The 26,313-nt window shown below is 39.6% G+C and overlaps 1 protein-coding gene and 1 long non-coding RNA gene across 3 annotated transcripts; one reads left to right on the forward strand and one right to left on the reverse strand.

Moving 5' to 3' along the window:
• Positions 1–3,872: 3,872 nt before the first annotated feature.
• HCFC2 (host cell factor C2) lies at positions 3,873–26,259 on the reverse strand. Of its 2 annotated transcripts, XM_068944322.1 has the most exons (16): positions 26,053–26,259; positions 23,816–23,964; positions 23,229–23,389; positions 21,815–22,023; positions 21,219–21,303; positions 20,061–20,164; positions 19,230–19,418; positions 17,780–17,965; positions 17,193–17,296; positions 16,005–16,167; positions 14,745–14,945; positions 13,497–13,567; positions 12,091–12,228; positions 9,546–9,731; positions 8,291–8,576; positions 3,873–6,832 (listed from the first exon to the last, which is right to left on the reverse strand). In XM_068944322.1, the coding sequence occupies exons 1-16, from the start codon at positions 26,216–26,218 to the stop codon at positions 6,807–6,809; spliced, it is 2,424 nt and encodes an 807-aa protein (XP_068800423.1). In that variant the 5' UTR covers positions 26,219–26,259; the 3' UTR covers positions 3,873–6,806. The 2 variants fall into 2 exon arrangements, with proteins under 2 accessions (XP_068800423.1, XP_068800415.1); XM_068944314.1 differs by lacking the exon at positions 3,873–6,832 and having other exon boundaries at positions 8,247–8,576.
• LOC138067370 (uncharacterized) lies at positions 8,477–13,869 on the forward strand. The gene is made up of 3 exons (XR_011141236.1): positions 8,477–8,611; positions 10,440–10,533; positions 13,744–13,869. It is a non-coding gene; the product is annotated as an uncharacterized lncRNA (long non-coding RNA).
• Positions 26,260–26,313: the final 54 nt, after the last annotated feature.

The raw sequence follows: 26,313 nt of genomic DNA on the forward strand, positions 1-26,313 counted from the left end.
TATTTTCTCCATATAAGTCATTTCAGGAACAGACAGATTTACCTGACTAGGTCTGTCCTTAAAAGAAATCACTGCATAGCGCAGAGTAATGACTCCTCAGCTCTGATTGTTCTTCTGTGCAAGATCAAGAGGGTTGGAGCAGGAGAGGAGAAAATGAAGACCAGAAACCACTTAGAGGTTGTATACTTAAATACACAGGTTAAAGCTATACACCTCTGTCTTTCTTGAGATCACCATCACCACTGCTACCCTAAACGAAAAATCCAGCAAAGATGGCAACACTACTTTCCCAGGGCTCAGGTGGGAGCAGGCTCCACCTAAGGACAAAAAAGACAAGCGACCAGGAGGACGGAGAGAAGACTCTAAAGGTAACTTTTGAAAAAGAACTAGTTTTTCTGTAGGGATTAAGATTCATCCTTGGACTGTTTTTTCTGGATCATCACTGCTCTTGGTTTCCAGAGACCTGCGGTTGCCTCCCCACACTGGTGGTTAAGCTGGTGTCCAACCTGGCATTGTTCCTGCCCTCTGCTCCACCATCACCTGCAGGTGGTGTCATTTCAAGTGGGTAACCTTTATCATTCAAAACAGCATTCAATACAGTCGTTCAGCAATGCTACCAGAAGCACAAGACACAACGGTCCCAAAAGCCTACAATGGCTGAAGGAGACCTTTCAGATGCAGCCCATTTACTTTCACCTAAGCTTCAAACCTTCCCATAGAATCACTTCAGTTGGAAGAAGGGGCATTAACTCAAGCAACAGGTATTATTAGTTCTGCTCATACAGGGATCGCAGCACCCTTGACTACTAAGGGAGTCCTCTGCTAAGGACTGAGATCAAGTTACTGGCTGGGGGCCCGAACAGCATTTCGGTGAAGAATCCTTTACCTCTGACAGTTGTCCGTTTGATTATCTTGGCTATTTTCTTTGATTTTGGGCCACAATTCAAAGTTTACCTGGCCTCGAACCTTCCGACTCTATTTCCTCCCTATGCAATTAGGCATTTCTTGCCAGAAATCTGCAAGATGAAGACAAATCTCGAGTCACTGATAAGTGACACCTGTGCTATTACCTTCCCCACTTTCACAAAGTTCTAAAGCAGACGAACTCGCTACGATTTACATACGGGAACGTAAAATCTGCAGGACCATATGAAGTAACATTAGGGTCCAGGAGAGAACTTCTTTTTTTATTTTTAAACCAGGTTCCACGTCAGAATAGAACTGCAACACATTGTCGCTGCCATGGTAGACTTGGTACATGGCTACAATTAGAATAGGCTTTCACGCGTTCTGACATAGATCTATTTTACTGTAAAGTCAGCTTCTTTTTAATGAAATAAATTACTCCATGTTGCTCTCCTCTATACCCCCCATCCGCATTACTGAAAGAGAAGTGGTTATTCTAAAAGGCAGTTAAAATCACTGGCCAAAATTTAAAACCAACCAACCAACCAACAACAATTAAATGAAAGAAGGAAGGAATTACAAGATGCAAACAAAATGAAGGAACTGGTGGTCTGGAACCTCCTAACACAGCATGCACTCAGTGTGCCTGTTTTAAGAATCACTTGGAAATAATTGTATGTTGGTAACTTTCACGTGTGGATCACAGCATTTTATAATTTTATCAGATACAGGAATAACTCTCACAACACTACTTACCATTTGGGAAGCACCAAAATGCTTCTTCTCTTCCTCTCTTTGGAGATAACACATTTGAGCCTTAATTTTCTTTCTGAGGAGCTGCTATACCAACTTCACAAATATAGCAAGCGTTAATAGCAGATGCTTGGGAGAGACAACAATTAAACAACAGCAGCAAAACAAAACCAGCCCCCATCTGGTTGATCTTGTTATGTTCTTCATTATTAACGGGGCTTTAAGCGCAACAAGTCATGTGAGGTACTGCAGGCTCTTGAAAGATTTTGGAAACTGAGGGAGAAGGAGCCACTTAATGCTTCTGCTGGCACCAGATTTGCAGTGACCTAACAGGAGCTCATGGGTGGGAGCAAGCACAGGCTGTGGGGGCACCTTCCCTGCAAGATGTCCAGCTGCCCCAGCCCTTCTTTCTAACCAGGCCACAAGAGGGAGATTTGTCTCCCTTCTTCGACTGAAGTCAGAAATCACCTTCCCCGGAAGGTGACTTGGGAGCTTGAAAGTAGCTCGGGTGCCCTCGGTTACCCTCAGAGCCTCTCTCCCGCTCCCTCGATGCAGCCCCTGCAAGGGCCCAGCGAGCACCAAAAACAGTGCAAGGAGGAGTTCAAATGCATGGGCACAAGAGAGGAAGATGCATAAGGAAAAGACAAACTAAAGACAAATTCCCTCAGTCTCCTGCGCTTTCCGGGCACAAAAGACATGTCTCCCATTATCCCTTCCCTTTTTCCTCCACACAGCAATTCCCACTACTGTCAGTAGTGACGGCACAGCCAAATTACAACTTTTTCGCTGGCCTAGGGGACGTGGGGGTGGGGGGGAGGCAAGGGAGAAGAGGTGCCGGGACTGTGCCCCCAGCACTACGCACACAGGCACAGGGGCACCCACGCAGCCCACGAGCGCCGGGGCTCTCCCAGAGCACCACCCGGCCTCATCTCCAGGGCAGGAGGCTCTCCACGGTCCTGCTGCACGCAGCTGACTTCTGGGAATTCTTATAAAAGGATTCTCCACTTAGCTTGAGTGCGTTTTCTGTGGATCTGAAGCTCCGATTTTTTCGCAGCTACTAACAGAAGGAGGAATACATTAACTGCAAGCACAGTGCCAGCAGTTAGCGCTCCACCCCTGCCTTGGGAACCTCAAAATGCTTCGGTTAGAGCTGGAAGCCACAGCCCAGCTCTGCCCTTCAGCTCTCCAGAAATGCCGTAAGAACGCACCAGCTACCAATTAACACTATAAAGACAACCTTAACATAACTTAAGTTAGTTTTAACTCATATAACACGTTCAAGTTTGCCTTAAAAAGCAACTCATTTGGAGAACATTAGCAGAAAGAAGATAATGCAATGAGGGAATTCTTCACCGGTTGTTGACTTTTTCCATTTTCAACTAAAGCAAGGATCGTAGAAGTGCGAAAACAAGACAACAGTTACACTATTGTAATAGCTAGGAATAGGAGAAAGGAATCGAGAGGAGACAGCTTTTGGCGCTTTCTTACGTGGAGCCTCTCAAAAGGTCTAGAAATGACTCTGCAGACCCGTCAGTTCACTTCCTCCTCTCTCCTCCCATGCTTCTGGAAACATACAGCACTTATTTCCCCAGGAGTCCCCCACAGCCAACCGCAATTAAAACTTTGCGACTCGCCCCAAGACCGTGGCATTTTGAGCAGAGCCGGACACACATGATTCACATCCTCCTTGCAAGCCTTCTGAGCACAGTAAGAGCTCACTCATATCCCAGCCTTTCAACAAACTGTAACAAAGTAATACCAAACCCTGCCACTCATTTTGAGCAGCAGCAATGTAGCTGCTGTATAGACAGGGTGACTAATCTCAAAAGTTCATTTCAGAGGCAGCAGTCAGCAAGCTGCATGACACAACGGCACCAAAGCGGGTGGAGAAAACGTGAGGAGCACAGAGATTACAGCAGAGAGGGGAGGGGAGGGGAGGGGAGGAGAAGGGAGGGGGTGAACAGGAACAAAACCAAACCAAACCAACCACACAACACCACAACACTTGAGATACAGAGGGTAACCAAAAAGACAAACTGAGAAACTTCTTATGGAAGAGTAATAGTATTAACAGTGCTTAACACTAAAGTACCCATTTCCCAGGACAAATATATTCAGTCTCTATTCCTTATTGTCCTCCTTTCTAAAGGAGCACAGAATTTCAAGTTTGTGCGCAAGTACCTTTGAAAAAGTAGACATACACTGCAGCGCTTACAATGCATTTGATAGGACAACCACTTTATTACAAAGAACAAACAATGCTCTGAAATAAGACCAATCAACTTTAATTGTACAAAATGTCAGTTCTCTTGTAGAGGTCATTAAAGTAACAGGCTGTAAGACTAAGTTCACGTCAAATTCGCTATCCTGAAATATCAGATAACAACAGTAATACTTACTATATTTTCAGAGTTTATGGCATGATCGTCATGTGCTCTACTCCAAACTACATTCAAAAGATATTGCTATAATTACTTGGAAAACACAAAGCGTAGGTTATTGTTCACTTCATTTCCACTTTCACAAGAACATTCTTAAGGTGAAGTTGTAGCAATGTCTGCCTCAACTAGCATGACTGCTCTATACTTACACAGTCACAACTTCCATAACAACTTTAGTAAACCTAGACGTTTCTACAATACGGATATTGTAATAGAATAGACTTCAGTTTCTGTTATGTCTTTTAACGACATATGAAACAAATGGATAACACAGATTCTCAGAGAGCTGATGTCAACAGTCTTCCAAAAAAATTAAAAATCAAACAATCCATATTTGTCTGAGATCTAGTTGATAGGCAAATGGAGTTAGGTGGGATTCAGACATGTTATAAATACAGCTCTAAAAACAGACCACAATGTATATTTTACAGTGTGTACCACAATTTCATTTTAAAGTAGAACTGTGAGGAACTGAAGAAGATTTGCATATGTTCACTATTCAACATCACCCAACTTGGACAAAGAGAAGAGAGAGTGACACCGTATGTAAAGTCAGCTGGAGAAGGGAACGCTTACAAGGAAGTTATACTTTCATTGAAAACGCCACAGTTTTACCCTTTGGTAGTTGTGACATACCCATTGAAAAAGAAATTGTGCAAAGCATGTGAAACTAAGTGCAAAAAAACTCCACCCAGACATACCCACCAGATTTTATTCTTAAATAACAGCTCTACAATCACGGCTATCAACCAATAAAATCAAAGCCACAAGTGTCTTCTCTAAAGGCTTCTTTCACAGTACTAATAAGAAAAACCAAGTTATATTTTTCTAGTTACAGCTCATGTGTACGGTATTTTAGTTACCAGACATTATTGGTAGCAAGATCATACCTGATGAGATGGACCATTAAAACACAAATATTTCAAAGTCAGTTAATTTCAGGAAAAGTTCTATACATTCATACTATAAACACTGTTTAAAGTGAATCTGTGGTATCTGTCATTGTCATAAACATAAGATTTTTCCCAGGAGTAAAACCACGTGTATTACTCCTGTGCTGCAGTTAACACTATTACAGCAATCTATGGTCCCCAGCACTTTCTACGTGCTATTACAGAGCATGATGTGTTGCAACAATAATTAAGGCTGTATCAGCAATTCCATTATAACCCTGGCTTTCAGGGTAACTAAAACACTTGGCTATAAAATCTGCTCTGGGACACTTGAGCTGTCAAATCTCCTCTAATATTTTAGTGCTACTTCTCCCACTAAAACAGGCACATCAGTTCTTTCAGTTTATTTACAAATGTTCTTAAGACAAATTTAACTGGCAGAGGCAAGCAATTCTACCTTGATTTATAGTCTTTTGGCATTCAGGGCAAAATTAAAGTGCAAAGTATAAACTTCATTGCACGGGAAAGTAATTTAGATTTTATTTTAAAATAAAACTTATTTAGGTGCCTCTATCTATTCACCTAGTGACCTTGTCCAACTCAGCCATTTTCCTCTACACTTTGGTAAACATATAATTATAGATAGATACATAAATAGAATTAAAATGTTTACCTTGATTTCACTACTGTGAACAAGTTTTTCTTTTAGCACAGGAATGGATCAACCTATTCCTAGAAGTAATGCTTTCTGAATTCATCGGCTAGCTAGTTAATGTAAAACGATGCATAGTAAAAGGGAGATACTGAACTTGATTGGTAGAATATACTGGTAAAGCAAACAAGCACTTAAGAAGATTAACTGGAATAAATATGTTAAAAGTTGCCATACAATATGTGCAAAATTGCTTACCAAGTATTTTAAACTTTGGTTAAAATTTTCAGATTGAAGTTTTACAGAAACATTATGGAAGCAACACAAGTGATTACAAACACAGGAATGAGGTAAGTTATTATTAGTGCAAAAAGCAAGCATATGCTAAAAGCAAAGCATATGGATTAAAAAAGAAAAAAAAAAAAAAGAGAGATAATGAATCTCATGGAAGTTTTAATACAAGACCAGAAAGGTCTCTTGTAAACATTGGTATTTACAAGTTTTAGATTTGTACAACTACAAAAGGATAATCCTATTATTAGTAGTGCATTTACAATGAACTTAAATTTTTTGTAATAAGAGAAATGACTAAGTTTATCTTTTTCTTTTTAAATCTTCAGGAGATATCTTTCAAGATATTTGTTACAAATAGTAGAAAAATCATTTCTTTACAAAAAAGTATATATTAAAATATTTATACATTTTAAGTTACTATATAATAACTGGAAATTTTTGCCTTGTACTCAGACACCACAGTGAAGAACGTGGTGTAAGAAACTGCAACCAACCAGAACTTGCTCATATACCCAATCTTTATAGATTATCCGTGCAAGATCTGGAACAATCATAGGGACTCTACATCAAATACTGCTGCATAAGCCTCCCCCCCCCCAAATTTGAAAGTAGTAAATTTTAGCCTTTTCTGATAGTGATAGTTACTGGATAGGGTATGGTCTTCCATCCCACCATCTTCAATACAATTAATTCTATATGGTAGTTATACCTGAGCAAGGCTGTATAACGCTGATGTTTCAAACGTAAAAAAGGTTATATATTTTTAAGATAAAAACAATGCAAAAATAAAATATTTGTAGCATTTACAAATAGTACAAGAGTTACATCAAACACTACATTCAAAACTTGAAACTTAGTATGTTCTTTCTACTTTGAGCTTGATGTTTTCATATCTGCAAAAAAAAGGAAAGACTGTAAAACATTTCATATTTCACCTCATGTACACAGTCAAACATTTTCTAACAGCAAATACTATTTTAGAGTTCTGGGATATGGATCATCGTCAAAACCCTTGCCACTTAAAGGGTTAAAACGGGGTTAGGATAGTCAACGTTACAGAAGACAACTCCTTCATTGTTGCTCTCCTTCTCAGAGACACGTTAAAGACACGGATGGGGCAGCTAAAACAGATAACTGCAGTTCATTGCTCCCCACTGGGATGGGCACGCTCCACCCCTCCTAACCTTTCTCCATCCTTCGGGACCTCTTGCTGAGCACAGCCAGCTCTCAATACTAACCCCGAAGGGGGAAAGGGTGGGATGAGGGGAGAAGCCAGCAAATTTACTTGCTTTAGGCCTCTGATCTTGCTTACTCAAAAGGTCAGCCAGAGCCAATAAAGGAAGAGAACATGACTGCATAGCATAAAGAAGGGGGGGAAAAAAAAAGAGTGAAAACATCTCTTGGCAGCAGCAAGCTGTTAGATTGATTTAGCCATCTTGTTGGATCACATCCTTAAGTGCCAAGCCAAGAAAATGCCAGTTTCAGTGTCCAAAATTGAAAATAATTATTCAATTGATGGTACAAGAAACTGCCAAGTAGGTAAAGTGGAAACTGGGAGCAGAGGACCACTTTAACCCAGCATATGCTGTGGGATTATACACTGCTGTTAAAAGTCACAATCCCCATCTCAGCAGTCACTCATGCTTCTCTTCCCCTGTGCACTGGCACTAGCATTTATGCAGTGGCACACCAGACCATATCAAGGAACTGAGCAGGCTGAACCCTAACCTTCATTTGCAGCCAGCCCATTCCCATACCCAATTCATTATGAACCTGTACAAGTTCAAGTGTGGGGATGAGATGACAAAACCTCTCCTGGCCATAATATAGACTCGAAAGAGCCTATGTTTGTCACAGAAATGTACCTTATGAGAAACTATTCTGATGCGGAGAAGAAAAAGATTTGGAGGAAAAAAAAAACCCAAAAACCACAAAACAAAACAATTACATCTGTGCATGTAACTAGATTAACTTATTCTTAGAATGAAAACTTTTAAGCTGAAGTGAAGCCCAGGGAAATCAGAAGCCTGCTAGACTTCTGTTATTTGAGGGACTGGGTAAGACCTAATGAATAGTATTCAGTACTCTTGCTTGTCTTTGCTTGTGAACAAATATTAAAATTTCTTAAATGTTATTCTAAATTTAATTAAATATCTAAATGTTGTTCTAAATTATTCTATTCTAAACCTATCTAATTTTTCTAAGTTCCTAAAACTTCTATAAAGAACAAAATGACATTTCAGAACTTCACATGCACTGCTGAGGAAAGTGCTGGTTCAAGAGGCACGATAAGCCACCTTCTCCACCATAGCCACATGCCATTTAAATGCTGCATCTGTCACCAACTTTACCTTGAAGCCATCGAACTTGTGTGGCCGGTCCATATCCTCTCTCATTCTTTGCAGAAATCCTGAACACTATAGCAGGCCGGGAAGTGTAATCAACATGAGCGTTTGAAAGCTGGGCAGCAGTCACTATACAAGACGTTTTAAGACCACAGTATATTCTCATAAATACTAGCTGATTTGGATTTTCCTGTAATTGTGTTGAACGGATTGCTAAGTAAGCAGAATATTCTAAAATATTTCCAGAAGGTGAAGCAGGAGGCTCCCAAGAAAGATGAATACAGTCCACACTCTGAAGAAAAAGAAAGAAACCATGACACTGTGCAGGTAACCATTAAACTATATGTATACACACACACACACACACACATATATAAACCAAACAGCTAACCACATGCACACTCTGAAGAGCATGTGAAAATTCTAACTTATTCTGTCTACGCTTCTTATTCCAGAAGCAAGCACGCCTTTAGGCTTCCTTCTGGTACAAACAGAGCCTACAAAGATGCCAAAGGACATTTCCGAAAATTAGAACGCCCATTTTCTCAGCCATTCAAGATAGTTAAAAAAAAAAAAAAAAAAGATAGATATATACTTCCACAAATACAGCATATCTTGGAGGCAGTAAGTCTCACTAGTGTAAAATGCAGTACGTCATGAAAGTGAAACCCCAAACAAGAACATTCACCTATTATTAAAACAAGTTACAAAAGCCAGAAAAACAAACAGAAACAAAACTGGAAGCCCCCCAGTAAAACTGTCTTGATTTTAAAGGTCACAGGTGGAACTTGTCGGACTAGCAGTTTGAAAGACATATTTCAAAATTAGCAGCTTTGAGATAAAAATGCATCTTAGCATGCCAATTCATTCTTCCAATTGCCATATAGTTTTACCTGTTTTATATGTGAAAAGAAAATAAAAGGTCAAAACATTATGACTCTTTGGAGATAATGATGCATCTTTTGGACTTTTTTTAAAACACAGTGAACACCTATAAAATTAAGGATACAATAGGAGAAAACTGCGGGAAAATTGTAAGATGATTGATAAAGGTGTGCCTCTGGCCACACAATCATTAAGACCTCAAAAAATTCTTTAGAGTAAGATTCTTCAAGAATATTTCATTGAGCAGAAATCACCAATTACACATAACTTTCATTTTAAAAAAACCCAACCACAAAAAACACAAACCAAGAGTTCCTAGATTAAGTTCGCAAGCAGAATTTTATACAGTAAGACTAGAACTACCTCTATTTCTCACCTTAGTGATTTTGACTGTTGAAGGAGCTCCAGGAAAACCAGGAATGCAAGTCTTGAATTCACTGACTTTACTGAAAGGGCCGACACCACAGCCATTTATTGCAGCAACTCTGAACCTGTACACGGTGCCTGGAAAAAGATCCTGTTTCTTAAGTAATCTATAGTCTGGAACGTCTGCATTTTCCATCTGAAAATAAAGCAAAATTTGTATTAAATTTTAAAGTATTCTAAATACTCTTTATCTAAAGAAATATATACAGATAGTGAAATAAACTGAGATAAATCAGTTCTCAGCTTCAATTAAATTGACTAAAAAACTTTTGCACTTAATTCAGAATTTACAGAAAGGCTATGACTGAAGCACTGGCTTACTTAAAAATAGCCCATCTAAGAAACATTATGAGATTAAGTCTCTAATCAAAGCCATTTTTCAGGCACTGAAACTGAACTTTACCCTCTTGGCTAGCTTTACTCTCAGATTTGGAAAAGAAAAAAAAAAGGCAAAATACTTGTAAAGTTTTTTTTCTTCAACTGTATATCTTACAATGTAATTACTATACTCCTTTGTCCTAAAAAATGCTTTTCTTCCAAAAGCAGTTATTTCTATAGTTATGGGTTGCAATTTATAAGAAGGTGTTCCATTTTTTTTTAAATAAAGAAAAAGCACTGTGGGTTAGTAAGAAAATAAGTTTACAAAACATTATGTGCTTTAGTGGCTTATATATTTCCATGTTTGACATATGGATTCCTACATCTCTGAAACTTTCTAAGAAACTATGTTTCTCATGAATACTGTATACAGAAACACAATCAATATATAACTGTAAAATATACTAAGCTCTTTAAGATGTGGAATATTTACAATAACGTGCAAAAGCGTTCTATTCTTTTGCAGCTGTCTCAAGAAAACCTACTGGTTTGATGTTGATTACCTTCATCTGCTCTAACTCTAATATTAGCTAGAAACCATTTCTCTTGGCCAACCAATGGTAAGACTGAAACCTGTTCCCCAAACACCCTTTTATAAAAAATACCAAGGCTCTTACAAGTTAAGGTTAAAAAAAAAAACACACACACACATACACCTGCACACTTAAAGCTTGTCCTAACCTTTATATGTTAACTTGATTTTTTTTTTTTAAACCTTTAAACTATCCTACAAATACATTCTAGAAAGAATATAGGCACAGTATGTTCCTAGGACAGCATAATCAGTATTTACTGAAGACGACAGAGAAGGCCGAGAGGTTTCGGGAGTGCTCAGGTTGCCTGTTAATATCTACTCAAGAGACCAAAGATAGTTAAAATCCACCCACTAGTTTTATTCTCTAACATGCCATATCTGCAAGTAAGAGCTCTAAGCATATGACAAAGACAGCTGTTACCAAAGGGCAAAGCTCTAGACGTAAGGCAGAGATCACTTCTAGTGAAAAGAAAGCATACTTAACTATTTGATGACGCCAGGTTACATACAAGCGTCAGTGGTCGCTTACACACATTTGTCATGTGGGATTCTGGTTCTGAAATCAACTCAAGCACCTATCTAATTGAAGCAGCCTCCTGGCTGCAGGTATTTCTGCCCGTTTAAGTGAGATATACTCATCAGCTTTGTTTCTTTGGGAGGGTGTAAAGAGAATGGGGCCAGACTCTTCATTGGTGCCCAGCGACAGGGCAAAAGGCAACGGGGCACAAACTGAACCACAGGCAGTTCCATCTAAACCTGAGAAAAGACTTCTTCCCTGTGAGGGTGACTGAGCACTGGACCAGGTTGCCCAGAGAGGTGGTGGAGTCTCCTTCCCTGGAGATATTCAAAACCCGCCTGGACGTGATCCTGGGCAACGTGCTCTAGAGGACCCTGCTGGAGCAGGGAGGTTGGACTAGCTGATCTCCAGAGGTCCCTTCCAACCTCAACCGTTCTGTGATTCTAGTTCACTAGGAAATCATTAATATATGTTTTTGTCATCAAAACTGCAGAAATTTTTCAAGTTTCATGTGTATAGCATTTTCATATATAAACTTATATGTGCAACAACATTAAGTGAGAGAAATCTAATACAAAAAACACTGCAGGTCTATGTTTAGGCTTTTTAAACACTCCAGCTTATGTCTTATTAGTATCTTTAATCATTTGTAAGTAAAGATTCCTAAAAAGAAACTTTGATTAATGCATTTCAGGGCTGTACTGAAATGACATATTAAAAATGTTTTTATATTTTTAAAGTTTTTTTTTTTACTGGTTTGAGAGCTTAAGCTTAAAACTCTTTCCTAAGGCTACAGATAAAACTATGAAAAGAATTAGTAATAGCACTATAAGACCCTCCATGTAATCACAGAAAAATGACAGAAGTAAATATATCTGGTTTAGGAAACAGTAAAAAAAAGTGAACAAAATATATCAGAAACTACATGGTCACAAAATACAGAACTCCTGTAAGTACCAGTTTCTGCTACAGAATCACAAAATCTCACATTTCATTGTCAAGCATACGGGCAACAGGTTACAAAACAGAGATGTACAAGTATATCAGAGAAAAGTTATCAGCTACCTTGTTAGAAATGCTCAGTGTTTCCTCTGGCAACAAGTAGAACTGGCTCACCACAGCAGTGTTGCTTTTAAAAATTCCAACATCATACCACTGTCGTTCCCTTGTTTTCCCCGTTGCCATCTGTCTTAGTGGAGTTTTCTAGTATTTGAGGAACACATTATGTATAACATCCATACTTCAAGGTAATATAAAAAAAAAGTCACATTTCAAGACTCAAGTATATGCAAGAGAACCCCTTTCACACCAGAAAGTTACTTTCTTATACTTTAAAAGAATAGACATTTGTTATTAAAATACTGTTCAAAACCAGCTGGTTCTTAGATATCCATTTAGACACAGTCCATCATTTACAAAAAAAAAAGAGAACAGCTGTAGTTGGTATGACATCTCTGACAGTCTGGTTTAAATAGGGAGGGGAAGAAACTCGAAGGTCTAAAACTAGGTGTCTATAGCAGCATACAGTTGCGAGTTAATTCATCTCAGAGGTCAAAAGGAATTTTGCAGCGTGGTTCAACCTCAGTAGCTCTGTCTGGGATTCTGTGATACCTCTGCCCCAAACACGTTCTCTTAAAAAAGCAGCTGCTAAATTCACTCGCAGCTGAGAACAGGGCCTCTGCTGCAGTGTGGGGCAGTGGCGGAGGGGTCACGGGAACTGTTCCTGACCGTCCCAGAAAGACAAACTGCCTTTCTTTCTTGCCCGTCTCCAAGCACCAAGGAAGGTCCTTGGATGGTCAGCGCTGCCTAGCACAGACGGACACTGTTCCTGCTAGCACAGAAGAGGGGCGGGAGTGGCGGCTGCTATTGCCAAAAGCACCCCAACCCTTTAGTAGCAACTACTTCTTCCCATCATTAGCTCCTCTCTTTTGGTGGCAACAGTGGCACCTTGGTTTTGTACATTAAGTTGTAAGCAGGTGAAATAGTAGGCATTTACTTTTTCAGGCAGTATTTACAGCTTGCATAGCCAGTCCCCATCTCCTCTAGGGAAAAACATCAAGATGTCAGTTCAGTTATGTTTCAAACCTACAGATCAGCAGCTAACACTACATCTGATCTAATACATACTTCATAATAAATTCAGTTATGCAGACAGAAAAACATTTTTACATTTGCACATCATGCAGCAGAGAGACCATTCTACTGTGCCAGCTGATAAAAATGACTCAACAACTGAAACACATACTTGTATCTCCTCCCAACTACACAACTGCTACCTAGATTCAAATCAAACCCACACAATGCAATGAGTTCTACAACAGAAAACGTTCACCCCTGTATTATTCATTCCAAGCCCTAAATATACCTTTTCTTTCAAAGAGATATAATTAAAGGAAAATAAAAGAGCCTTTAGAACTAATCAACTGTAGAACAATAAATACATCAATTTGATTATACTTCTGCAGACTTACAGAAGAGTGCATATCATTCGTCTGTCCAGTATTAACCCTTGTCGAAGGCATGACAAAAGCAGTTTCAGCAGCTAGAAACAAAAAGATTAATTAATGTGAAAAATTTCACACAAAGTCCACAGAGCATGAAAACTGTCACGGATAGCCATTTATAATTGTCTATTGCAAAAGTATGTTTCAGACTTCTTTTGCATACGGTTTTATTTATAACATGAACAACTAATTTTGGCTTGCTTCATATTCACAGAACAGTTGGAAGAGCATGGTATTGCAGGCAACTACAGATTACAAGAGACAGAAGACGGGACTAAGAAAACCCTAACAATTGACAGAAACAGGAAGTATGGAATCAACACGGAATATCTGTGAACAGATAAACTAAACGCTCCGTTTAGGCGCACACTGATGACACTGTACAAACAGCCTATGCGTGAAGTCTTAGTTTTAATGCATTGCTTCTGACATTAATTTAGACTGAATTTTGAAGAAGAGCAATTCATTTTTCAAATTATCCTAACAAGTGGGAAGAGGACATTTATTTACATTATTTTTTAACAGTTCAATTTTAAAAGTGCATGAATAAAGCAAGGATATATTAGTATTCTCTACTTATGTTTCTAGGTTTTACTTTTAAAATACAATACAGTTTGGTAAAAATTATACTACTAACATAGGATGAATATGAAAATACAGTTGTCTAGTTACACAGGACAATAGAAAGCACAGCCTGTTGTTTTTCCGTGAAAAACAAAATCTAATAAATTACCAATAGATTAAATTTCTGTACTGCTGTTTATTGACATCTCAAGCAGACCGTGAAGAGGTCACCATGCGAACTGGACAAGTTTGTTACAGAGCTTATAATTATTTAAATTAAAAATCTCCAAGGTTACTATTTATAGACTTTTGCTGACTAAAAATGCAGACAATCACTGAAGGAAAGCAAATGTGCTACAGGCACCAAAACCGGCTGCCATTGCTACTTAAAAAATGAGCTTCTGCATAAATAAAGATTTAAAGGACTTTTCACTTACAAACTGGTTTGCAAAAATATAAAAGGAATATCCTGATTTTAAAAGATGTGCAAATCATGGCAGAGATCATTCAGGCTGCCCAAGGTCATCAATGCCCAGAGTCCTATCTCAGTCCCAGGTACTAGTCAAGATAAGAATCCCACCACACTAAAGGAACTCTGATGGCCTTAGATAAATATGGCTCAAAATACAGTATGTGAAACACATTTCAAACCTTCAGATTTTGAATTGAATGTTGTTAGTGAAGTTTCATCTTTAACAACTGCCCCATTTGTACTTGATGATTCAGTTTTAACAGCCTGCTGGGTTACCATAGTTTGTGTGCTGGAGACAGTACTGGATACAGAAGCATCAGGATTTACAGTTCGTTTGTCCAAGTCATGTAATTCACCTACATTTGCTGAAGTCTGAGGACCTTAAAGAAAATATTAACCAGAATTCAATACTGATGATACCTAACAAATCTCAACTTGATCTAATGGCTTCAGTTTGACATAAAAGCAGAGCTTAGCCCAGTTTTTGATTAGGGCTGATTAAATTCACTCCCAATACTTTCTTTCGGTATTTAGTTTAACAATAGTCTGTCTATATACTTAAAAAAAAAATTTACACACATGTAGTTACACTAAAAGAGTGATTTAATTAGTTTTAATCTTGTTATTCTACATCTATTTTGTTAAGAATGGTTTAATTCAGAAAAAGAATCCTAATATAAGAAGAAGCATCCATACAAACCAAAATCACAGACTTATAACAACGATTTTATGTCATTCAATTTAAGATTATTAATTATGGAAGTCTGTCTCTTGCTCAACACTTTAGGATCCAAACTTTCCACACAATAACTGAATTTATACTGATACAAAAATGAAAATGCTAACTATGTATAAATTACTCGCATCAAAATCAAACATAAACAGGTCAGGTGTTAGGACCTGGATTCACCCCACCAAATGTAAGGTACTTCAGAAAGATGCCTAAATCAGAGCCTAGTCATCTTCTATTCCCTTTGTAGTTAGAGAAACATACTCCTCTCTGAGTCACATCAGATCTTAAATAGACTAACAGCTCTTTACTACTAAGAGAAGTATTGTCAAAGGGAGCCTGGAGTAGCTATGATCTTAACCTAAATGCCTCATCTGAGTGAGATGAATCTGGTCCTGTCAATCTGGTCTTTGAGGTTAATAGGGCTATTTATGCTTAGACACAGATACATTTGCCATCATAATAATGAATATATTGAGAATTTCATGTTCCTTGCAACAGTTCAAATAATTTATGATCTCGTTTTTCCTCACTTCCTCAAAATTCTAAAGCATATGTACAGTAATAACCAGCACAAGGGTTATTTTTTTAAATAAAAGGCATCTAAAATAACTTTAAATGGCAAAACATAGACAGAATGGTATTCTGTGTTTGAGATTAATTTTAACTCTCAGTTTTTAAATTCATTTTTATTCTATAAATATCTTACTTGAAGTACAAACGGGCAAAAGAGAAGGGGCATTTGATTCTTTGAATCCTGTAGCATCTGCATGGCTTTTCATAGCCTCTTGTGTAATCTTGTTTTCAGGTGCTGCAATCTTTTCTTTTCCTTCTATTTTTAATAATGAGTTGGATGAAAGGGAGACTTGGACCTAACCAAAACAATACATTTGTTAATGTTTAACTGCAAAATCTAGAAATTTTACTCACAAACATGGCATGAAAAGGCTTGCTCAGAAATGACAAACAAATCCTCTAACCAATCCCCCATCATTTTAAATTAAAGCAAGTAACCAACCTTGTAATCCACCTTATTTTATAGGCATTAAAAAAAACAAAGACTTATAAACTATAAGCTGGCTTGGAAGTTTCTCTGTCCCCATCCTAAGTTTTATCTGGGGGTAGGCTCGTATTTTTACCCTATTAGATGAAAGTTCATTGATGCATATATTTAGATTATTGGAGGGGATGGGGGGGCTGAAATCGCAATGACAAAGGCTTTCAACCTTCGCTTTCCCAGCACATACCTAAGATATTTCTGCTGTTAGTAAAATTCACAGTGCATCTATGAGCGTTTTCTACAAGAACAGATTATCCAAGGTAGCCAGTGGATCCAATACAGACCTGAGGCCTAACACAATTAAGAAAAAGTCTGAATTTCTTAAAATGGGATCCTTTATCCAGAGTTTGTCTCCCTCTCCTCCTTTTAAATAGGCAAAACAGTAGAATATGTGCAACTGCACAACCAGAATAGATAATAGTTGGACTTATACTGTAGAAGGAACCTATTACAAATTAAACTGTCAACAAAACCCTAACAAAGAAGGAACATGACTTGGGCCTTTTGCCTCACACATTAATTTCACCAACATTCTGAGGATGAAAAGTATTTCTACTGGTATCAGGCTCCCAGCTAGCATTCTGGAAGCGAGTACAGTTGCAGTGTCCTTCATGCATTACCATGAAGAGGTCTTTAAAGTCTGCCTGTCAATCACAAAAGTGAGAAGGATGTCAAAAAACCAGCGTAACTACTTCAGCAGGGTTTTTTTTTGTTTGTTTGTTTGTTTTAAAAGGCCTAAGTAGTAGGCAAGGACTTTTAGAACTGAGCAAGTGTTTTGGCAATCCTCTCGCTTCCCATGCTACTATGGCAATTAAGCTTTTTGGAGTTTATACTTACGTTATTAGGAATGACACTATTTGTTTGGCTGGGATGATCCGCCTTCATTTCTGGATAAGGGATGCTAGTCAAGGATTGCGGACTCTGATGTAGAGAAGAGCCACCTTTCAGGTAAACAAAAGCAAATTCCCATCAGTTACATAAAGCTTAATGTTATGTTAGGTGGAATCTATTCCAGTAAGCAAGGGGGAGATCCAAAGCTGCACACAAGAAGATTTGGTTGTAATACTGAAATGAAATCCTAAGGCCAAATTGTCAGTTAAAATCCTTTCTTCATGGTCTCCTTTCTCAAATCATGCTCTGCATTGTACAAATATATACCTGCAAATATATCCATTCAGGCAGCTCATGGTCATATCCCACAGAGATAGGTTAAAACTGAATTTTCCATAATTATGGAAGTTTTCATACAGAATATACATAATTACATTATGCACATTTTGGGAATAATCAAAGTTTCAGATTCAGAGTGGCTCTCAAAGCGATTCTTTTAAATTGTTTTCCTTAAACAAACTCCTGCTAAGTACTTATGCAAATCCCTATTCCACCTTTGGACAAAGATTAGCATGGCGTGATGCGACTATTACCTTGTGAACTGAGCACCGATGTCTCAGGAACTGCAGTTCCAGGTGTCCCAGCCACTGGTGGCACTGGTGAGTCAGAATGTAGTTGAAGTAGATACCCTTCAACTGTAGGTACTTCATCCCATTTCACTTGAAAAGAGTTGGTTGTAGCTCTAATCAGCTGTACCTGTGACGGTGCTGGAGGTTTCTCTTCAGGAAAGCAATGAAACACAGATAGTATGTTTGAAATTGCCCTCCTTTATCAATTTAGGAAATAACTGCATAAGGCAAAGAAAATCAATAGCTTTTTCATCTATGTACAGTATATGCCAGATACAACAAGAAACCGTTCTCAAAGATTACAAATCAAGTCAGAGAATGATGAATTGCCATTCTAGAGTGTTGAAAAATGCTGAAGTTTTGATGCCTTTTCTTAGTCTCTTAACAGTTCTGCTGCTGCCAGCAAGTCTTTGGGTTCTATACATATCACCTTAAGGATTACCGAGACAGGAGATCCTCTTCCCTTCCTAACAAGGGGTGCACACAGTTCTTTGGCTCCCAAAGCTTTATGTATTCCTGGAAAGAATTCACAGGAGACCAGGCTCCCTTTCTGCTTGCTCTCTGTAGCCAGAGTGAACCCCCTCTCCAGAGGCTGCAGGTCTGGCACGATGCTGTGCTGAAGCCCTGGCCCCTTCGCTTGCCTTGATGCCTGACTAGGCTGCATTTCTCAGGCATATCCCACCAACTACTCTTTCTCTGTTCTGAGAGAAATCTTCCTGGAAGGGAAAAAAACAAACACACACCCCCAAAACATGATCTCCACTGCTCTAAGCTGTTCACAGCTTCCCGTAACTTTTCTCATCCTTCTCTAGAGCAAGGAACAACTACTGCCCAGCAACACTATTCTAGTTCCCTCCCTCCCTTCCTCCCTCTCAATACCATCTCAGAGCCCTGCTAATAAATGAACAACCATCATACCAGCTAATAATGACTGACTAGTGCTCCAGAATTCCCTTCAAGCCCAGGAAGAATTTTGTCCCTTCTCAGATTGAACAGTATCTTTTTGCCGTCCAAGAGATGAGGAAGCAGCAGCAGCAGGAATGATCCCAAGAGAAGGAGGGGTTTGGTAAGAAAGGGTAAGCAGCAGCAGCGGCGGCCAGGAACCTTGAGTTTAGGTAATACACCCTTTAGTACACCTTTGTATCTACCAGCTCTAGCATGTGATATAGAATTTAGCCAAAGTTCTCTTTCAAAGGCTTTAAATAAGCCTTCCTGGTTTTTTTCCAGTTTAAATTATAGCTGCAGTCTTCAAACAAACAAAAGAAGGGTGCTTTATTAGAATAAGCTTAGAATTTAAAGCATCTTTAAGCTTGCTACAGCTTTAAAGCTTCTGAACACCGATGATGCCAGCTTTCCATATGTTAATAAAACATGGAACATAGTACAGGTCTCTACTCATTTATTTCTGACTCACCAGTATCAAGGTACCAAAGATCTTTGCAGCAAACTTGATTGTTCCAAGCTTTTCTGTAACCATCTCTACCACTCCAGATATACAGACGGGTGCCCACAGCTACAGCACAGTGTCCTGCTCTTGGCCCTGGCAGCAAGTTACCTTTGTCTTCCTGGCAATCTGAGATCAGACCTATCCATTCTGTGGTATCTAGTAAACGAAACTTAAAAAATTCAGTTTCTAGTTGTTTACTAAAACAAGAAATACAGATGTTAGTACACTTAAATAAATCACCTCTGTTTTTACAGATGATTGCATTTAAATTTTCAGCATCTGCTGGCTTGTAAAATTACACCAAAGAGAAGGTCACCTGAACCAAAATTCCAATTAATTTGCAATACACGATCAATTGAAACAGGATTAACTTTCTGACATCTGGTTGTCTCTGTCAGACAAACACAAAATCAGAAGTTGAAGATTCAGGGACAATTTTATCACAGTTGAGAAACAAACTGATTTCAGATATTGTCTAACACACTGTATTATACATGAAGCAGGAGTATTTATATTATCTAATATTAAAGTTGCACAAATAAAAATTTTCACTGATAAAACAGCCGAATGTTCAAAAAAAGTGTCCTTCATTTGTCCAAAGAGTATTCAAACAAATAGGCAAATTGACAGTAAAAATCATATCCTAAATAAGATGTGAAAATTGAGGTCCTGTTTAGTCACTTAGGTTTACAACTCTGTATCTTAAAACTTTACTCAGGGTTTTCAAAATATTTATTTTACTCTGTTAAGAAAGTATTAATTAAAAATACCCGCTCCCAGAAAGGCAGAAGCACTAACCCAAATTTAGGTAAGAAAATGAACCGGTACATTTCCATTCACCATCAGGAGCAGAAATTTCACCTCCTGTTGACTGTGGAACCCATCCACCAAAAACATACATTCTGAAATATAGGAAAAGAGAGAAGAGGGAAAAAAAAGAGAAGCTAATTAACATTTTCAGGCCTGCTGCATGTGCTCTCTCATACCAGGACAAAACAGAAAATTTCCAGAGCTTTACAGTTCTGGTTTACAGCAGATTTTATTGATGCCTACTCTCTTTAGAAAGTGCTGTTGCATATATCTAGCTTTTGAAGATTTTGCGTAAGTTAATTGTGAAGTTTTTAAATTTATTATTATTTTTTAAACATAACTCCCAGAAACAGAGGTTAATGCTGCATCTTGTTTACAAATCACCAAACTGCTAACACTCTCCAAAATTACACATTTACATGGAATTTTTACATCCCTTTACTGTAGGCCTCCCAATAAACCACTCTAAAAATCAGAAGACAGATATCAAAGTCAGATATCAAAATTTAAAGTCATGGTACAAATTATAATAAAGTTTTATATAAATAATAAAGCTAAGTTCTTGTGTAGAAGATATCTTTCTCACTTCTTTCCCTCCTTGCCTCTTTCTCCTCACCCCAACTTGCAAACTGACATGAAATGGACTGAAATTCACATATAACAGTCCATTTTGTCAAAACTATCTCTCAAAATAAGTCATACTGGCAAGAAACAAAGTAACGAGGAGCGGATTTTCAGACCACAACTGACCCACGAAAGCATGGAATGGTTTTGCCTAGAACCATTTCTAATCTTTGGGCAGTTTCTTTGCAGAGTTAGTTCACTGTGCCACAGAGTCACTCAAGCTGGCTCCTGACAGAGCCAGCTTTGGTCCAGCTGAGTCCCATCCCAGAACTCACAAAAGGTGCATTAAGAAGCCTGGAGAACTGCTTGGGTGTTGGGCAGATCCTGCTGGATGGAAACACTGACAGTTTGATAACCTTATATAAGAGTGGCACTTTTAAATTTCTACTGAGGCAGCATAACAGAATCAGAAAAGCACAGGACGACAGGGTTGATGGTTTATACTGAACAGTAGGGGGTAAGCATCATCATTCTCCTACTAGGTGTACCTTTCTATAGTTGAGCTTTTAACAACAGACATACTTGTTTCCTATTACATTGGCCGTATGGAGGCTGCGAGGAAGCGGTACTGTCCCCTTAGTTTCTGGTCTTGACCAGGTCATGGTTTCTAAAAGAAAAAAAAAAAAAAGAGTTAAAAAAAATCCTCAAACAGGTTATTACTGTGTATTTCAGTACATGGATTTTAGGAGGGAACATACCTCTAACTATATTCAACAAAAGAAAATTTCACCTTCTTAAAGGTGGCTGCCAAAAAAGACTAAGAAGCATTTAAAGATTCTTTTAAAATTCATAGAAAATACTGGCAAACTAGCTGTTTATCAGCTTATCAGGAAGATGCATTAAGCTGACTTTCGTTATGGTTATTAAACCTAGTTATCATAGCGACGGTTTTTAAAGCACTCTAAGGAAACAGACAATCTCACAGCATAAACAACATCAGTGAGGATAACATACGCAAACAATACAGCATGTACGCCATTCCAAAAACTGCAAAAGGGTTGGATAGGTCCTAACAAAACCTGCGATACATCATATCATTAATTCACATATACTTTAATTTTTCTTCACAGCTAGTTAGGCCCCCCCCCGCACTGACTTATAACAGCAAACGAACTCACCTATGTCAAGCTCCCAAAGATCATTAAGCCTACAGCCACACATCCCTCCAAAAATATACATCTTTGGACTTCCCAAATCTTTTCTGCAGTATACGATGGCTGTGTGAGATTCTCGGGGAGATGGCAAGATCCCTTTGGTCACAGGAATACTCCAGCCTACGACTCCAGAACCATGTTGCAGCTCCAGTTCATAGAAATCATTTAAATATCTACGGTATTGTTGAGAAAGCATGGAAAACACGCTTATAAACAGGATTACAAACGAGCTTTAGACCCTCAACCCTTCCAAATATTACAGAATTATGTCACAGAAGTGCTTGCATTTTACCGTCCTCCCAAAACATCTGACAGCATGCTGGACAATACCATCCCTCTCAAACTCCAAAATATGAACAAGAAGTCCAACTTATTATTTAGAAGAAAAAGGAAACTAAAGAGATCATTACTCGATGCAGCCTCTCTCTTAAGAGTACTATGGTAGTTAGAAACAGACAGGACCAAAAGTAAGCGGATCTAAAACCAAAAAATAACTATTGCAACTTGTTACCTCTAAGAAAGCATGCTTTCATATGATACCAGATAACTGCATTCTACGAAGGAAATGCTCAAAATTGGCAACAATATTCTTAGCAAAATTTGTTACATACAGACAAACTTGGAAAAAACTTCAAAGCTGTGAGAAATGCACTATGATATGGGCATTAAAGATATGAACTTCTGCAACTATAAGGCATTAAAGGGGGGGGGCGAGGGGTGGGGAGGAAGCTGCTTTCCTGAAGACTTCAGGTTGGCCAACACACAACTAGCTATTTGTTGCTGAATCTAGTGGCAAGTTATTTTTAGATAACTGTCTTTGAATCCTGGCATTCGCACCAGATAACTCTTGTTTAATGAGCTTCAAATTGCCAGCCTGTAGCTCCCTGGGTACCCTCAAATGCAGGTGAACGTGGAAACAAAAACCTTCGGCTTTGGCATAGTGTTATTCACCGATAGGAAAAGCTGACTTCAACCGTTACTCTAAAGAATTTCCAGATGGATTTGTAACTGCTTTCCACAGCACTGTAGTGGAAACTGAATTTCCATTGTAAATTCACTGATGACTCATGAGACATTGATTATTTAAGTAATCCTAACAAATAAGCGTTCTTAAACCACCTACCAAAAATATTAGGGGGATACACCAAGGTCATTTCAGGTTTCCCTGCAGAAGTGTCACAGCTTTCAGTCAGTGAGATTAGCAGAAGAAACGTTAAAGCTTCTTAGCGTGCAATGCCCCCAAACCCCCCCAATAATCAAAACATCAGTACTCAGTACACGGGACAGCCTCCCCAGAATATTCCTCTTCATTTCTTAGAAGCTGTTTCATCTAGTCACTTATTTTTAAAGATATTTAATATAGACCAAATCAGCATACCTGGGAACATTATTATTTGAATCCTCACTTTCATTTGCCAGGCCACCAAATAAATAGCACTTGTTACCATACAAAGAAAAGCTGTGGCCAAGTCTAGGACAAGGTGGTGATCCAGTAGAAGGAGCTTGAGGTTTTACTTTTTTCCAGAGCCATCGACTTGCCTTAAAGACAAAAAATATACATATTCAGAAATATCTTCAATTATATTCGTTCAGTCAATAAACTAATGTTATTTGAATTCCCAGGTTACATCAACACTCATTTATTTCTGAATGATTTGTAAGGAAAATCTGTGCTTTTCTTATGGCATATGTTAATAGCAACATGTAAGCGCTAAGCTTCGTGAAATTACTTTCAATATCTTACACTTCATTTAGACTCTTCTATGCTGCTGTTGATGGAAATCTCTTTTTAAAAATTATTTAACTTTTCTGCACCTTCAAAATCTATTTGTAGAGTTTGTTTTCCCTTAAGCAGAGCAAATCTCATCTAACTTTCCACTGCAGCTCATAATATAAAATGTGTTTGTTCATAAATACATAGATAAAATAGTCGTCGAAATGAAAACGTCTTCATACATCTCCTACCTGCAATTCATATAAGTCATTACTGTATCTTCCATATTCAACCATTCCTCCAAAAACTAGTATCCTGGTACCATCACAAACAAATCCATGGGCTGCACAGCCTGGAGGAATGTCTCCCCTTACAGCAGGGAGGAACCACTGATTTGTAGCTAGAGAGGAGAAAGAAAGGGGGGAGGGCAATCAAACACTGAGAAAGAAACTGAATTTTTGAACATTGCTGCTTCCTAAAGAATCACCTTCACCTGCATGTGACTGTGAACGGACTATTTAACCCTAACGAGTTTTTAAAGAAGTCAGTTAACTGAAAAGAAATATACTTTTTAACCACTTCTATCAAACTACTGTTACTCAATATATGAAATGAGCACATGAGGTCACTGCAACCAAGCCAGTTAAATTGCCAAAAAAAGAGGCTAATGAGGAGCGCAAGCGCAGTTCCCATAAAAGAAATAGCCACGCTAACTCAGAAAGAGCTAGTTCTAGAAACAGAATTATTATAGCTACAGCAGTATGGCAGTGTGCCTGGACTTAATAGCCCTATTGAAAAACTAATTACACTATTCTGGGACCAATGCTAATATCTACAGAGCTCTACACAGGCACACGGAAGAGAAGAGGCACAGAGGCAGGAAAGAGCAACACACACTGCCTCATTTAGCACCAGCATATTCTGGCTTAAACTGTTTTAGAACTAAAGAGTTAAAGTAGATATCTTTTTCCTAAGCTATTTTCACGAGTAAAAGGAAGAAAAGCATGAAATTAGAAGCATCCCATGAACCTCGCTGCAGGGGATTAAGACGCCCCTACCCTGTGCCATTATCCTCAAAATCATTGGCTCATAGCAGCAGTAACAGATGCCGAAACTCAGGCACCCCAGCTGACAACCTCGCATCTCAGCCCTCAGCAACAAAGGTTAGCTGGAGCCAAAATATCAGGCTGGACTGCAACAACTGACCAATGGTCATTTCTGTCACTGTTACAAAGGGACAAACACCTTCAGTGGAAGGTCTGGGCAGAAAAACTAAAAACTGACAAGGTAAGACTCACCCACAGTGAGACAATGTAAAACTCACCCAGTGAGTGACTCACCTGCCAGAGTCCCTGTTCTAAAAGGGATAGCATATTTGTACTAAGAGCTTTCTTTAGATTACTTGTCAGAGCAGTGAAGTTAAGAGTTTTTTTTTTTTTTTTTGAAATGTGATCAAGTACACCCTTAAGCTACGAAGCAAAAATCTGCTCTGAAGAACTCTAACAGAAGATATTTTCCTTTGGATGAACTACCTCCAAAACATTTTCATACGCCCAAGTTTTGCCTCAGAAACACTCAGCAAAAATATCAACACCTTTTTTTCTAGAGCTATTTGAAAACCGCCAAATACTGAATACTTCTAAAAAGTTGATAAGCTAAAGGGATATTCAGCAAGCCCTCACCTTCATGATTCTGCTGTATTCTACAGCCAGGCAGTAACGGAAAACTGAGAAGCCCCCAACTCACCCATCTCAGGCCAAGCCCTGAAATTATGCAAGAGTTCTCCTCAGAGTTCTTACTCAGCAGCGTGTGCAGTAACTATCTAGGCATCTAATTTTTCATGGAAAAAAAAAAAAAAACCAAAAAATTTGGTCTTCAGCAGTTTCCTGTCTGGAAAGACTCCCGATGCCAACATATTCACTTTTCTCACCAAGATTTATTTTCCAGCGCGTTCAACTCTGTGAGCTGCCGCCGGGGGGGGGAGGGGGGTGTTCGGCACAGGAGGGGGCTCCAGCCCGAGCCTCCAGCCCTTTCAACCGAGACCTTCCCGGTGCAGACCCACACGCCCCCAGTACGAGGGCCGGGCAAAACAGAACAGACGAGAAGCGCGTACGGACGTTTTCCACGTTCCCTTCCCGGGAAAGGAGAAGGACCCGCTCACCACGACCCCGGGAGGACCCCTCGGCGAGACCCGCTCCCCCCTCCATTTCGGCTCCAGGCGGGATTTTAAGCCAGGGCCCGCCCAGCCCGCGCCCCACAGCACCAACGGCGGAGGCCGCGGCGAGCGGCGCCCACCCGGGACAGGCCCCCACGGGGGCCGTCCCGGAGCCTCCCCGGGGGCAGACGGGGTGGGAGAAGCCCCCACGGCCTCGGTGCAGCCCCGCTCGCTGCTCCTCGCCGCCGCCCCCCCCCCTCCTCCTCCTCCTCCTCCTCCTCCTCCTCCACCGCCCGCAGCGGGCAGCGCCCGCGGCCCCGCCCCCCCCCGCACCCGTGTTGTAGACGTGCAGCTCGTCGGCGATGCCCTCGTTGCCGCCCCCGAAGATGATGACCAGCTCGCGGATGGCGACGGCGCGGTGCCCGTGGCGGGAGCGCGGCACCGGCCCCGTGAACGAAGACACCCGCCTCCAGCTCAGGCCAGCGGCGGCCGCCGCCATCTTAGCGCCGCTCCCACAATGCACCGCGCGGACGGGACAAGGCCCCCGGGCGGGGGGGAGGGGGAGCGCCTAGGCCGCGGGAGGTGGCCGGGGGT

Source organism: Struthio camelus, chromosome 1, assembly GCF_040807025.1.
Source record: "Struthio camelus isolate bStrCam1 chromosome 1, bStrCam1.hap1, whole genome shotgun sequence".
Lineage (NCBI taxonomy): Eukaryota > Metazoa > Chordata > Aves > Struthioniformes > Struthionidae > Struthio > Struthio camelus.

What these genes read in the sequence shown, in the direction of transcription:
- HCFC2 (XM_068944314.1), bottom strand. Translation starts at nt 26,218, where the DNA reads ATGGCGGCGGCCGCCGCTGGCCTGAGCTGGAGGCGGGTGTCTTCGTTC. An exon ending in TCAAATAATAATGTTCCCAG is followed by an intron (nt 22,024 to 23,228) that starts GTATGCTGATTT and finishes ACAATACCGTAG; the next exon opens with ATATTTAAATGATTTCTATG. An exon ending in CAACAGTCAAAATCACTAAG is followed by an intron (nt 8,577 to 9,545) that starts GTGAGAAATAGA and finishes CTTTTTCTTCAG; the next exon opens with AGTGTGGACTGTATTCATCT.